At 44.2% G+C, this 14,501-nt stretch overlaps 2 protein-coding genes across 2 annotated transcripts; both read left to right on the plus strand.

The window, feature by feature from the left end:
• The first annotated feature begins 1,100 nt into the window (after nt 1-1,100).
• rps9 (ribosomal protein S9) lies at nt 1,101-3,600 on the plus strand. The gene is made up of 5 exons (XM_062538167.1): nt 1,101-1,137; nt 1,702-1,814; nt 1,897-2,019; nt 2,563-2,749; nt 3,335-3,600. Exons 2-5 carry the CDS (start codon nt 1,718-1,720, stop codon nt 3,510-3,512), a joined length of 585 nt encoding a protein of 194 aa, XP_062394151.1. The 5' UTR covers nt 1,101-1,137; nt 1,702-1,717; the 3' UTR covers nt 3,513-3,600.
• Nucleotides 3,601-4,402: 802 nt separating this feature from the next.
• On the plus strand, nt 4,403-14,211 carry mboat7 (membrane bound O-acyltransferase domain containing 7). The gene is made up of 9 exons (XM_062538168.1): nt 4,403-4,500; nt 5,356-5,462; nt 5,584-5,713; nt 6,697-6,823; nt 8,049-8,205; nt 9,038-9,233; nt 9,867-10,019; nt 10,393-10,569; nt 11,334-14,211. Exons 2-9 carry the CDS (start codon nt 5,387-5,389, stop codon nt 11,761-11,763), a joined length of 1,446 nt encoding a protein of 481 aa, XP_062394152.1. The 5' UTR covers nt 4,403-4,500; nt 5,356-5,386; the 3' UTR covers nt 11,764-14,211.
• Nucleotides 14,212-14,501: the final 290 nt, after the last annotated feature.

A 14,501-nucleotide genomic window follows, 5' to 3' on the forward strand; every position in this document is an offset into this window, starting at 1 on the left:
GTCCCTATAAATAGGCTATAAATTATCCAAGTGGATGTTGATGAAAATGATCAGAGAAAGATTGGATGTAGACCTATAGATAATGTGTAGCTAAGGTTTTACTAGCAGAGGTTCTCGACCTGTTTAGGGCTAAGGCATACAAAAGGTCCAACCAAAACGCCAAGGCACACCAGCTTAATATGTTTACTGATTATAAATTATATTGCACACATTATTATATGCTTATATCACAGGGATGTTCATTTCCAAGCCCATGTTTGTTTCTATACAAAGTGTCCATAAGCTGAGACCACGACACCACGTAAGCATAATAGGCATATGATTTTAAATAAGAAGCTGTACTGATGCATTTAAAAATAGCCTTTTAGTCTATTTCATGGATAAAGACATTGTGTTCCTCAAAATCCAATGGCACACCAGTGAGAACCACTTAGGCTTCAGCAAGGATAACAGGAAAGCAGACAGAATGGCCTATCCCTCCAATGCCAAATCTGCTACACTATTCTAAAACTGACTTAAATGGGGTTAACAAATGAACATAACAATGATCATCCCACACATACTGATATAGGCTACTGTAAATGTTTCTTCAAATAACACGTTCTGTTTTGGACAAAGGTTTTCAAACCACTCACTATTAGGTGTCTTAAGCTAACCAGCAGAGGGCAGCAAACTTGGTTTTTGAAGATCAGCTGCCTGACAGCTCCACAAAATAATTTAACCCACCGAAAATTGTTTTGTCATCAACTACAACTTCTTATACCTTGTCATTAAATGACAGGCCTTAAAAACTGCTCAAAATAATGCTATTGAGTGTTGTTTAAGTGTGAAAAGAAGCAAACAATTAAGATAGAACTGTCGTCTATCTATTTTAGATCATAGTGATAAAAGTTGTCATTTTGAGTCAGAGGCATATAAAAACTCTGTGCAAACCAAATGCGGTATATAAATAAATATATAAAAGCGAATTAGCCTACTTACAAAAGGAAAGAAGCAGATGTTGCCCTCCAAGTAGTCGCATGTTCATGACGGTCTTGTCGCGAGGGTTTATGGGAAATGTAGTTTCTTGTATCAATTATATAAAGGCGGTGAATCCTTCCATGCGGTCTCTTTACTGTTCGAGCCTGAGGAAGACAGGTAATGGCGGATTTTGCTACAGTTAAATTGTCCTTTCTGTAAAAACATGTGCTTCTCAACTAAATTACCGCAAGCGGATGTGTCTTTCCAAAACACTGATAGTTCTTTAGCGTTGAAAATTGATAGCTTTCGGTGTGTTTATCTAAAACTTTATGCATGTAATGGACAACGTGGTTTGATAGCTAACTTGGGCTAACGCAAAGCATGAGATGGCGCCTCTGCGGCCTTCTAGATTTACCAGGCGCCACCATGCCTTGTATTTTGTCTATACTTGTTATTTGTAATGAAATATACAACAACGCACGCATTGTGGTAGGCGAACCCTTGAAATAAGTTAACTAATTCGGCCGGTTAAATGACATGAATACCGTGCAGTGACTAGCAGCTACCGTAACGTTGACGTTAGACTAATGTAGCAGCTAGCTTGCTAATGTTAGCATCCAAGTTGAACCAATAACTGCTACATTAACGCCATGCTGAGCCTTGCCATCAGTCATTTGTTTTAGAAGTATGTGCCATAACTGAAGTGTTGAATTATATTAAGAGTGAATTCTGATTTTCCAGGCGTAAGTAACCCACCATGCCCGTTGCCAGGAGTTGGGTTTGTCGCAAGACATACGTTACCCCCCGCCGTCCCTTCGAGAAGTCCCGTCTCGACCAGGAGTTGAAACTCATTGGTAAGACTGACTTGACTGCTTTAAATGTCTAACTAGGGTATTAGTGTTTCCTTTGTGTACTAATTTTGTTTAATGTCCTCAGGTGAGTATGGACTGAGGAACAAGAGAGAAGTGTGGAGGGTAAAGTTCACTCTTGCCAAGATCCGCAAAGCTGCCAGAGAGCTGCTCACCCTGGATGAGAAGGATGCCAAGCGTCTCTTTGAAGGTAACAGGAGTCAAGGAGGCACCGAGTTGTGATTGCCAGGTTTTGTTTGTTTACAGGAGTTGTACATTATAGGTCACAGTTTATCTTTTTATCTTGCCATGCTTGAGAAACTCTTGGCTTACTGGTTTGGGTAGATTCAGTCATTGCACCACTGGTGTCATGAATTCATGCTAGTTCCATTCATTCTCAATTGAATTTGATTAGGGATCAGTTTACTCAGTTTTATTGTAGATAATTGTTCTTTGCCAGACCAATGATATGAAATACATTTGTCAGACTCCACCATGGTGTCAAGAATTCCTCGTGAATGAGGTCTGTCAAGAACACTCAGCTCTTAGCTTACATGATCTGATATTCAGATTCAGAAGTGAACTTTTGATATTCATGCAGGAAAGATGCTACATCACAAAATGAGGATACTTGTAATTTTTTTAATTGTCATTGTCAGTGGGGGGAAATGAGTATATGTACACTTGGAACCATTCATTCTGGAGGTTGACTGTCACTTTAGCGCCATTGACCTTTTTTTGTTTTGTCTCCTAGGTAACGCCCTGCTCAGGCGTCTGGTGAGGATCGGTGTGCTGGACGAGGGCAAGATGAAGCTGGATTACATCCTGGGCCTGAAGGTCGAGGATTTCCTGGAGAGGAGGCTGCAGACTCAGGTGTTCAAGCTGGGGTTGGCCAAGAGCATCCACCACGCCCGTGTGCTGATCCGCCAGAGGCACATCCGGTAAGCGCTGGGGAAGGTGCCTATGAGCTGGGCCGTGTGTGGCGGGAGGTTCCCCCTGTATGCTACGCTAGTTGGGGAATGCTGAAGTCTTCTGAGCTCTTCCTCAATGATGATGCTGTGACTTGCTGTGGGTCTTCATTGCCATTATCCTTCCTGTTTCTCGGTAGTGGCCCAAGCTTTGCCCCTTGCTGAGCGGGGGAATTAAAAGTATTTCCGCAAGGTCAATTCAGCAATTAAGCTGTATACCTTGTCAGTAAGACTGCCCAGACCCAAAGCAGATGACCGAAACTTGGGGGCTATAATGCCATCATGGCTTTTGGGCTGTCAGGTAAGGTATACTGGTCATCTCATGTGTTCCCCTCTGGAGTGGATGTTGAGTTTTTATTTTGTAGATAATTGTTCTTTGGCAGACCGATGATATGAAAAAAATAAGTCAGACTCCACCATGGTGTCAAGAATTCCTCGTGAATGAGGTCTGTCAAGAACAGTCAGCTTTTGACTTGCATGACTTAATGTCTCAGAAGTGAGCTTTGGTGTGGATGCTGGTGAGATGCCCCTGCTCATCCTTGTCTTTTCTCCCCTCAGTGTGCGCAAGCAGGTGGTGAACATCCCATCCTTTGTGGTGAGGCTGGACAGCCAGAAGCACATCGACTTCTCCCTGCGTTCTCCATACGGCGGCGGCCGCCCTGGTCGCGTCAAGAGAAAGAACGCCAAGAAGGGCCAGGGTGGAGCCGGAGGTGCTGACGACGAGGAGGAGGACTAAGCTGGAGCTGGGGGAGGGGACTGAACAGCTGGACATTCCTGCCTTTCAGAATCCTCAATTTTCAATAAAAAAAGAAAAAACTTTGAGATTTCTGTTTTGAGTCTGTTTCTTCCACAAATAGATTTCTGGTTAAAGTTTAGTAGTGGTCATGAATCAGTGTTTGGGTTGCTGTAACACTGCCTGCACAGGCCTGGGCTGGTGCAAAGCATTCCATATCTAAAAGCCTGTAAATGTGGGTAAAGTGAATGCATGAAAGTTCGAAGTCCAAGCAGCTTATGTATAAAGCAAGGTAGAAATCTGGAATTTGTATTCTGGTTGTTGAGGGAATGATCATGGCTGTGTTGGAATGTAAACCCATTGAGCTATGAGCATGGCTATGAGCCATTATAGACTTTACATGTACAAAGTTGGGTAATGCCAATGATTGCATGTTTCTCAGTAGGCAACTAAATTGAGAGTTCTACTGATGATGCAAGGCTAAACTTATGCATGTTTTCATAATGCTGTTCTCAATCTGCTCAGAATGAAGCAACCTACAGGCCTTAGAGTTCAGGCGTGGTGCCTGAATTCAGGCTTGAGCTTGGCCATGTACTATGTCAAAGGCTATTCTCTATATTGTCTGAATGTATTTGATCAATCCAGGCAGAAATAATTTCCTGTTTTATCATCCATGCACTTATTCCATGAATGAACCATGACGTTCTCATGCTCTCTTAAAAGCTTATTTCCCTGCTATTTCGTGTTATGATAACTTGCGTAGGCATGTGTCTGAAGTTGCATTGTATAACTACATATTAATGCAGGAGGAGATGGATATTGTCAAATGTGAAAGGGTGGGACGATGGTATGAGTGACACTTGTTGACGTACTGGTGTGGGCGGGGACAGTAGAAGGAAGTGGCGATCCCATCAACCTCTGGCACGACTGGAGACTCCGAAACAAAATCGGGCTGAGCTACGATTGTTAATTTGACAGAGCCGCCTTTACAGTGAGTATTGATTAAAAAGAGAATTTATGAGTTGGTACTAGGGTGTATATGAAGACGGCGTTTTCAGTTGATTCAGTGGCGTTTGTCGATATATTAACATTGACGTCTGCTAGCTACTACACCAGTTCAATTACTGGAATGTTGTGAGTCGACACCTTTTGAGAGATGGGTTTTGAATAGATAGATATCACTTCAAATATGCAAAACATCTGAAAGTAATTTTCATCGATCGGGACTATAGGCCGTGCTTGATTTCAGTTCTGATTCACTGGTGCACAAAATGATTTTGCTCGGGAAGTCATGAATGCTTGCGGAAATTAAGCAAGACCAGTGAATGAAGTGTTGATGAAATGTAGCCTTCCGTGCGAATTGATGACGTTACACCAGATACTTTACACATGAGGTTACTGCACACTGACACAGCCTCCGATGACATGAGAGTGTTTAACAGTCAGTGTGTTCTTGGCTGTGATGGTACCCACGGTACACATGCACAAGTGCTGTAAAGCTGTCATCAGAGCACAGGTCTTAACGGATTTAAGCTAACCGTTGCAGTGCAATGTTTGGCTGGCTTGTAGTTAGTTTGTCTGCATTGGTCATTGTTTTCATTTTGCAACATCAAGTTGTTTTGTTTACCAGAACACGAAAACTGTAATTTGAGAGGAAGCGTGCCATGGGCGGTTACACACAAAATATTGAGTTCACATGAAATATTAAACAGTTTGAAACCAGCCTAATCTCTAAGCTTCTTGCTCTCTGCAAATTTGTTTGTTAGTGAAATCATGCATGTGTTCAGAGAGCAGTATGATTTGTATGTGTGGATACAGTGTCCCTTTGTGTGTTTTCCCTCCCCAGGTTGTGGGTGGTTTCTTTGCATGATACAGAGATGTCACCAGATGAACTGGTCTACCTGGGATTCATTGCTGCCTCAATACCTGTTGGGTTCCTTTTCCGATATCTTAGTAAGTGCAGGTGTTCTTAAACGTCACAGAATTCATGTATAGCCTACTTGTAAATGAGTGTCATATACTGTAGTGTACTTCGAAATGTTGGCCTATAAAAGTGTGATTTGTTTGTTGACAGGCCCTCCAGTGAAGCAGGGGGCCGCAGTGCTGTTAGGTCTGACTATAACCATAGTTACCTGTAGAATCCACACCCTGCATTCTCTGATTACGGTTTTGGGAACATGGGCCATCATCAAGCTGAACTGGAGGTGAGTATGTTTCCCAAACATGTTTTACATAACACTGCATCATTCATTCTCCCTCTCTCTCTCTCTCTCTCTCTCTCTCTCTCTCTCTCTCTCTCTCTCTCTCTCTTACATAACCACATGTGTGTGGAGAGAAATCTCCAACCAGGAACATATTGCTTGTAGAGGATTTCACAGTTTATTTCTAGAAACCCTCCAAGGGTGAGTGTTCAGTCGGTTGAAGTTTTTTCTTCTTCTTTTTTTTTTGCAAGGCACTCACTCAGGAAAATGGGCCCTCTGTGTCATACAAACTCTAACCTCAATTATACTCAGGGCTTAAATTAGATCTTAACCAGAGATTCGCCATTCAGACACTCACATTTCCGGCCTGCCTGACACCCTTATCATTGCCAAGCATCCCTATCCGTATTTAAGTCATATGTGTGTCCTATTCACATATGAACAAAAGTAAATAGGAATGGTTTTGAAGGTCATTGAACTTACCTCAACCATAAGTTGTAGTAGTAGTAGTAGTATTAGGGCCAGCTAGTGAGTAACATTGTCCGATTGTACAGTCGTTCTATGAAACATGGGGCTGGTTTCCCATATATGGATTAAGTCTTAGATTAAAAGAGAATCTCAATGAAGATCACTATTGAAAAGGGGAGCGTACCTATGTTCCCCAGGTCCTATGTTCCCCACTTTGTCTGGGACCGAGGAACATGGGACCCTTTTTTTCTAAAACTTTAGAAAGGGTCCTATTTTCCCCGCTTTTCCCAAAAAGGGTCCTATGCTCCCCGGTATGTATTGCAACCGGGGAACATAGGACTCTTTGGGGGAAAAACGAGGAACATAGGACCCAGGTAATATAGGGATGACCCCATTGAAAAGAGCTTTTGGCCTTTGTCCATGTGTGGGAAGCTGGCCCATAATGACCAGATGGCCAATGGGCATCTTGCTAGCTGACCAGTATGCATGTGTATTGAGATGTGTCTGTTTCCTGGCAGGAACGCCCCCGCCATCACCCTGGGCTGGACATTCCTCTACCTCTTCGTCTTCCGGCTGGCCACATGGTTCGGCCTTCCTCAGCCCACGCCCTTCTCCAATGCCATCCAGCTCATCCTCACTCTCAAGGTGTGTGTGTGTGTGTGTGTGTGTGTGTGTGTGTGTGTGTGTGTGTGTTAGGGTGGGGTTTTGTCTATCTGTGTGTGTGTGTGTGTGTGTGTGTGTGTGTAAGTTTGTATGGTTTTTGGTCAGTATAATCATGAGCACAGAACAATTTCTCGGGAAAACATTAATAGGACATCTCTCCATCTCTCTCTCTCTCCATCTCTCTCTCTCTCTCTCTCTCTACGAAGAGTCATCAGGCTTTACACTAGTGTCGTGCATTCTTCTTTAATTATGGAACCTACAGAAGAGTTTACATTAATGTTGGGTTGATCAATAATGTTGGAGTTTGCCATGCTTTGTGCTCTGCAGGCTCTGACCTGTTGTATGTGTGCTGAATTTAGCCATGACCCCAAAAGCTACGACTTAGATCTGCATGTTTTATAGAAACAGGAAGTTAGATAGGAGATCAGTGTCGAAGATATCTCTCTTTCAAAAGCACAGAGCTATCCCAACAACGGTGTAGTTTCTCAGTGTCTGTATTTCTTGTAGAGGAAAGTAGTATGAATAATGAATTAGCTATTAGCTACCTAGCTGGTTTGATTGGCATTGAGCTCAATGAGCATCAAACCAGCTAATAGGCTAACTGAAAAAACACCATGCCAATTTTTAGGTGTGGTAAAGGGTATGTGATGATGTGGGGCTATTTTAATTCCAAAGGCCAAGGAAACTTTATCTGGATGCATAGTATTCTGGATCCATGAAACAACCGACCATTAAAAATAAAAATCTGCCTGCCTCTATGAGAAATTAACATAGGGGTACGAATACTTGTGAACCCTGTATTTTAAGGAAGAACATTTATTTATGTATCATACATTAATCATTCACAAAGAAAATTTCTGTCCTTAAAGGTTGGATATTTCATGTTTGTTTTACAAGATCGGCATTAAGATCAGTTTCCAAGAGATGATATTATATTCCTCTTTTTAGTCAACTTTGGCATGGGTTCAAAAGCGTATGAGCGTAACTGTATGCCTACTGTATATCACCTATATACCTGGGGGCATGCAAATCTTTGAAAAGAAAGCTAAGAATGGCCTTCTAAGCTGCACTTGCACAACACAAACAGGTTTGTCAGCGCACTTACGGTTTATGTTTAACCAAAACCAAACGCCTTGCTGTGCTCTGTCTGACCTGCTCAGCGGTCAAAGAAGACGTTTGTAACATTTGTTTGCTGTGGTCTCTGCAGATGGTCAGCTTGGCCAATGAGGTGAAGAGTTTTTACCTAGAAAAGAAGAAGGAAGTGAGCACATTCTCCAAATCACCTGTGGTGGGTGTCATTCCCCATGAGCCTTCCCTCTATGACATCATATCCTATAGCTACTGCTATCTGGGTATAATGACAGGTGCGTGTTATTTGCATTTGTGTGTGTGTGTGTGTATATTTATTTACATGGTGCACGGCTGTTGCTGTCAGTTAGGGATACCCACTGTTCTTGTGTTTGTGTTCAGTGTCACTGTAAAGCTTGTTGTGCTACTGTTTACTAATGTTTAATGTTGTCTTTTGATTTAAATATTTTAACATGTGCAATTTGTGTCTCCTATTTCTGTCAGCGTGTCATCGCACGTGATGTGTGATGTGAGTTGTCTAGCTTTTTTTTTTAACCAATTCTCTTCCCTCTCTGTTTTCTCTGTGTTGGTCTGTGGTGTTGAACCATCTCTCCTCTGCTGTTGGCATCGTGCTATGCTTCTCCTAACTGCTATCTCCTCCATCTTTGTTGTGGTTCATGTGCCGCTGCTGTGCTTCTCCTGACTGCTATCTCCTCCATCTGTGTTCTGGTTCACGTGTCGCTGCTGTGCCTCTCTGGTTCATGTTGTGTCATGTCCATGCTTGTACTGCCTGCTATCACGCTTACGCCACTTTTTCCTCAAACTCCTTCTCTCCTTCTTCTGGGCTGACACTTTTCTGACTTTCTTAATCCTCTCTCTCTCTCTTTCTCTCACACGCACACACACATATATGCACACACACTCCACCCCCCCACCCCCCCTTTTCCCACCCTTTTTTGCCTCTGCACTATCTTCTCAATCACTCTCCTCTCATCTGGCCTCTCTTCCTTTCTTCCTCTTATCTCGCTCCTCCTCTCTCTCTCTCTCTCTCTCTCTCTCTCTCTCTCTCTCTCTCTCTCTCTCTCTCTCTCTCTCTCTCTCTCACTCCATGGTGTTGCGTGGTCTCAGGTCCTTTCTACAGGTTCCAGACGTATGTGGACTGGCTGCAGCAGCCCAGTCCTCTGTCTCTGCCGGGGAAGGAGCCCTGCCTGCTGCGGCTCCGCATGGTGCCCGTCTACGGGGCGCTCTTCCTGTCCGTCAACTATGTCTTCCCCCTGGCCTACGTCCGCACCGATGAGTTCCTGGAGCACAACTTCTTCTTCAGGTCCGTGCCTGTAGGCAGGGGCAGGAGACTCTCTGTGTGTGTGTGTGTGTGTGTGTGTGTGTGTGTGTGTGTGTGTGTGTGTGTGTGTGTGTGTGTGTGTGTGTGTGTGTGTGTGTGTGTGTGTGTGTGTGTGTGTGTGTGTGTGTGTGTGTGTGTGTGTGTGTGTGTGTGTGTGTGTGTGTGTGTGTGTGTGTGTGTGTGTATGGGTGCCTCTCAACATCTCTCCTCGATGCTCGATCCTCAAGGGGCATTCCCACTGATCTATAGCTAACACTGGATAGACTATCCCATTGTTCCCGCCCCATCATTCTTTATGTAGATCAGTGAGGATCGAGGCCTGGGGAGGGAGGATGCATAAAAGCCCAAATGAGAGGCACCCCGCGTGTGAGGAAGCATTTTGGAGGTTCTTTTAAAATTAACTCTTTTAAATTGTAAAGGGATCCTATGTTCTATAACACTTTGGTGTTGTCTGTCTTGTTCTAGTCAATCATGTACATACAAGTACAAGTACAAATACACACACACACACCCACATATACACAAACACATACACATACTGCACACACACACACACACACACACAAATACACACGCGGATGCATGCTGTTAATAATGGCGTCTATGTCTCTGCAGGTTCTTCTATATGATTGCTGTGTTCTTCGTGTTCCGGATGCGGTTCTACTCTGCGTGGTGTGGGGCGGAGGCCGGCTGCATCAGCGCAGGACTGGGGTGCTACCCAGCGGGGGCAGAGGCCAAGCCTGGGGGAGGACCCACCGTTCAGTACAGGTCAGTCTTAAACAGCATTAACACCAAGAACGATAACTATAACTATAACTATAACGATAACGATAACGTTAACGTTAACTATAACAATAAAAGTGTTCACACTGACCAACATTAAAAAAGTCTCCCGTTGTGTTAATGAATGTGATGGCTAAAATGTGATTGGCTGTTAGCTTTTTATCTTTCTCAAAATCGCTCTGAAAGTGATCCCAAACTATATCGTTCTTCGTGTAGTTATCATTATAGTTTATGTGTCAACAATGTCATTCATATTAACGAGAGAGATGTCTGTGTGTGTGTGTGTGTGTGTGTGTGTGTGTGTGTGTGTGTGTGTGTGTGTGTGTGTGTGTGTGTGTGTGTGTGTGTGTGTGTCCAGCCCTGACCCTGACGCCGCAGAGCAGTATGACTTTAAAACCATCCAGAACATTGACTGCTACAACACGGACTTCTGTGTGAAAGTGAGGCACGGCATGCGCTACTGGAACATGACGGTGCAGTGGTGGCTTCACCACTACATCTACCCCAATGCCCCCTTCAAAGCCTACGCTCTTAGGTGAGACCACACACACACACACACACACACACACACACACACACACACACACTACATCTACCCCAATGCCCCCTTCAAAGCCTACGCACTCAGGTGAGACCACACACACACACACACACACACACACACACACACACACACACTACATCTACCCCAATGCCCCCTTCAAAGCCTACGCACTCAGGTGAGCACACACACACACACACACACACACACACACACTACATCTACCCCAACGCCCCCTTCAGAGCCTACGCACTCAGGTGAGACCACACACACACACACACACACACACACACCTACTGTCATACACACGTAACACTAGCATACAGGAAACAGACACTCACACACAAATACACACAGGTAAGCATTCAAACATTCTGTGTTACCTCATCCTATGTTTTTTTACAACCAACTCTAAATTGGACTTGAACGACATTATGACAGATAGTGTGTGTGTGTGTGTGTGTGTGTCTCTCTCTCTCTCTCTCCATCCCTTTCTCCCTCCCTCTCACTATCTCTCTCCATCTCTCCCTTTCTCTCTCTCTCCATCTCTCCCTCTCTACCCCTTTCTCTCTCTCTCCCTCCATCCCCCGTCTTTTGCTCCCCTCTTTTTCTTTCCATCCTCCCACTCTCCCTTTCACCCCTCCTCTCTCTATCTTTCTCCCTCCCTCCCTTTCTCTCCCTCTCTCTCCCTCTCTCTCCCTCCCTCTCTCTCCCCCCCTCTCTCTCTCTCTCTCTCTCTCCCTCCCTCTCTCCCTCAGGGCTGGCTGGACCATGCTCATCAGTGCCTACTGGCACGGCCTGCACGCGGGCTACTACCTGTCCTTCCTGACCATCCCGCTGTGCATCGCGGCCGAGTCGGCCATGGAGGGCGCGGTGCGCTCGCGGCTGGGCCCGCGCGGCCAGAACATCTTCGACTGGGTCCACTGGTTCCTCAAGATGCGCGCCTACGACTACATGTGCATGGGCTTCGTCCTGCTGAAGGCCAGCGACACGGTCCACTACTGGACCTCCATCTACTTCAGCATGCACGTGGTCGCCGTGGGCTGCATCGTGCTCGGGCGACTGCTCAAGGCCGGAGGAGGCAGGAGGGAGAGGAAGGGAGCGAGCGAGGGAGAGAAGAGCGGTGCGGCGGAGGAGGAGAAGAAGAAGACAGAGGAGCAGGGAGTCGTGAGGGAGAAGAGCGAGTGATGCTGGGTGTTTTGATGGCCCATGGTGGGGGACTGACTGACTGGTGGGGGAGTGGTGTAGTGCGGTGCGGTGAGGTGTGGTGTGGTGTGGTGGGGAAAATATGTTTACTCTTGACATAAGACCTGCAGGTCCTAACATGCACTGTCAACATGCTACAGTGCAGTTTAAACGCTGCAGTGCGCTTAGCCATGTGCTTTGTGAACAGCGATATCAGGTTACGTGTGTGTGTGTGTGTGTGTGTGAAGCAGAGGAGAAGACTGAAGAATGTGAGGTTCCACACATGTCAGTCTTACCATGGGCATGGCTGGTGCAAAGGATCATGGGAATGTTTATCCTGGCAAAGCCTCAGTGCATCTGTAGGTCATCATAGCACAAAATAATTAATTTATTAAATAATTAAGGCAAGGAAACAAGAAATCTGACCTACCTGGTCATATTTTTTTTATCATCTCCAAAACTAATCCAAATAGTGTGTGTGTGTGTGTGTGTGTGTGTGCGCGCACTGTGTATGTGTGAATATTTCTGACTGTGTGTATAAATATAAATATATATAGTATATCACAAATTAATAACATCTTAGAAATTCACCAAAGCTCATAGCAATGTCTCACAAGTGTCAAATACGATGGCAAAAATGCCCATGTAACAAAACACAATGATGTACAACAGACCTGTATGTTTTTCACAAGATCAGCTAAGAGGATGTGGTGCCTGTACGATATTATTACACGTTCATGAGACGAGGTTACCTGACGTCTCTGTAAACCCCGAACTCTAGCGGGGAGCTACAGCAGCCTCAGAGGCAGCAGGCTGAAACCTTAGTAGCAGGATGCAGCCATACTGTACTGTACTCTCTCACGTCTGCCCCGCTGCATGTTAGAATATGTATAGTGTATATACTAGGAAATACATGCATACCATACATTCCAACGCCAATACACTCTGTGTACACCGCACTTGAAAAGATCCTTCTTTTTCTGCTCACCCTTCTTAGTTGTGTACATATAAAGTATCTTTTTGTTTGTAAAAAGTGGCTTTGACTTGGCCCAGATCAGGTTAGGGTCAGATTTGTGTTAAAGCTATTGACAGAAATGTCTTTCTAAGTTAGACAGAAGGATTTGTAATCCTATTTGATTTATCTGATGATTGACGAGCATTATGGTTTTGATCGTGATGAGCTGCAGATCATCGCTAATGTGGTGAACAAGAGTACAGTGCTCCATCAGGCCACATTTTGTCATCAGCGTTTCAGATTTTATAATACTGTACTGAGCGTACAGAGACATACAGACAGGCAGGTTCATGATCTTAATGTTGGCTGAGATATTAAACTGAATGTTAACCTGGGTAAGAATGTTAAAATCTTAAAGGTACAATTATTTTGTACAGTGTACTTTGGAATATTTGTTTCCCCTTTTCCGTTTTGATCAAGAATTTCAATTCCAATTTCAAGAATGTAAATATTAGCTATTGTTTGTGTCCATATCAGCTGGGCAGGAAAAATCTAGACTTTAGGTTTGTCTTTGAGTTTGTTTTATCTTTATGCTAGTCAATTGCATATTTTCACATCTGGGTAATGCTGCCATACCTTTATGTATAACTTCTCTGATTTCTGTTCTCATTGTGTGTGTGGGTGTGTGTGTGCGTGTATCTACGTATCTACAGTGGTACATCTCCTCTCTCTCTCGTAGTTCCTTGCTGCCATATCACATGCTTGGCCCATGTGTGTTGTAGACCAATAGGCACTTTACAACAGCTCTGACGCCAGTCATCTCCTCACTGAAGCCTGAAGGTCTCAGCACACTGCAATGTAATGTAACGTAATGAGGTAGTCGTGGCCTAATTACCTGGCAGCAGAGCAGGTCCATTCCAACTGTTTACTGGTATCAGTCATGATCACAGTGTTACGACTAGGTTGTTGCATCATGGTTGTGATTGCTAAACCAAGACCAATCATATTTCCGTTGGCCATGGCTGGTAATTGTTGCCTGGAAGACAAGTTTACATTCTTAACCTGGCTTGGTGTTGGTGTTGGTGTTGATCCCTATCCTGTGTGTGTGTGTGTCTCTCTCTCTCTCTCTCTCTCTCTCTCTCTCTCTCTCTCTCTCTCTCTCTCTCTCTCTCTCTCTTTCTCACTCTCTCGCTCTCTCGCTCTCTCTCTCTCTCCAAACCCTTTTAGAGGCAGTAACTTAATTTGCTTGGGGCTTACTGTTTGACAGGAATTCAATATAATATCCCTATTGTGAGAACCAGTGTACATTTAACACTCCTTTGAACATTCCTTGGACACCCGTGCACATGCATTGTCTGTCATTTCTTTCCTGATTCTATCCCACGTCCATTTCCAGTTTTACATCAGTGGTTCATCATTTTGCCATGATGATTGTAACATCCCCTGCCTTATAAGAGTTTTACATTGTTATAAATAAAGGACATCTTTGCATCCTTGATTGGTTTGGGGTCATCACTGCATCTACAGATCAGGAAGAGGAAGTAAGTAGAGCCCACTGAAAATCCTTTACGTTGTTCCTAAACACACACACACACACACACTACAAACCTTGCATTAGCTTATCGAAAGCTTGAACTTAACAAAAGAATAATTTTCTTTTTCTTTGAAGACTTTTTCTTTTAAGTTGTTACACTTGGGCTCCATGACTACTGCAGTGTAGCTGAATACACAGTGTGAAAACCAGAGTTGTGGGCGTTGTTGAATGGGTTAACCACTCAAGGAAGTT

The sequence above is a fragment of the Sardina pilchardus genome, chromosome 6 (genome assembly GCF_963854185.1).
Source record: "Sardina pilchardus chromosome 6, fSarPil1.1, whole genome shotgun sequence".
NCBI classification, from domain to species: Eukaryota; Metazoa; Chordata; class Actinopteri; order Clupeiformes; family Clupeidae; genus Sardina; species Sardina pilchardus.

Bases quoted from the DNA above. Each gene is read 5' to 3' on its own strand.
- rps9 (XM_062538167.1), top strand. From the start codon at position 1,718: ATGCCCGTTGCCAGGAGTTGGGTTTGTCGCAAGACATACGTTACCCCC. The intron at 1,815-1,896 runs GTAAGACTGACT...TAATGTCCTCAG, and splicing joins CCAGGAGTTGAAACTCATTG to GTGAGTATGGACTGAGGAAC. The intron at 2,750-3,334 runs GTAAGCGCTGGG...TTCTCCCCTCAG, and splicing joins ATCCGCCAGAGGCACATCCG to TGTGCGCAAGCAGGTGGTGA.
- mboat7 (XM_062538168.1), top strand. From the start codon at position 5,387: ATGTCACCAGATGAACTGGTCTACCTGGGATTCATTGCTGCCTCAATA. The intron at 6,824-8,048 runs GTGTGTGTGTGT...TGGTCTCTGCAG, and splicing joins AGCTCATCCTCACTCTCAAG to ATGGTCAGCTTGGCCAATGA. The intron at 9,234-9,866 runs GTCCGTGCCTGT...ATGTCTCTGCAG, and splicing joins GAGCACAACTTCTTCTTCAG to GTTCTTCTATATGATTGCTG.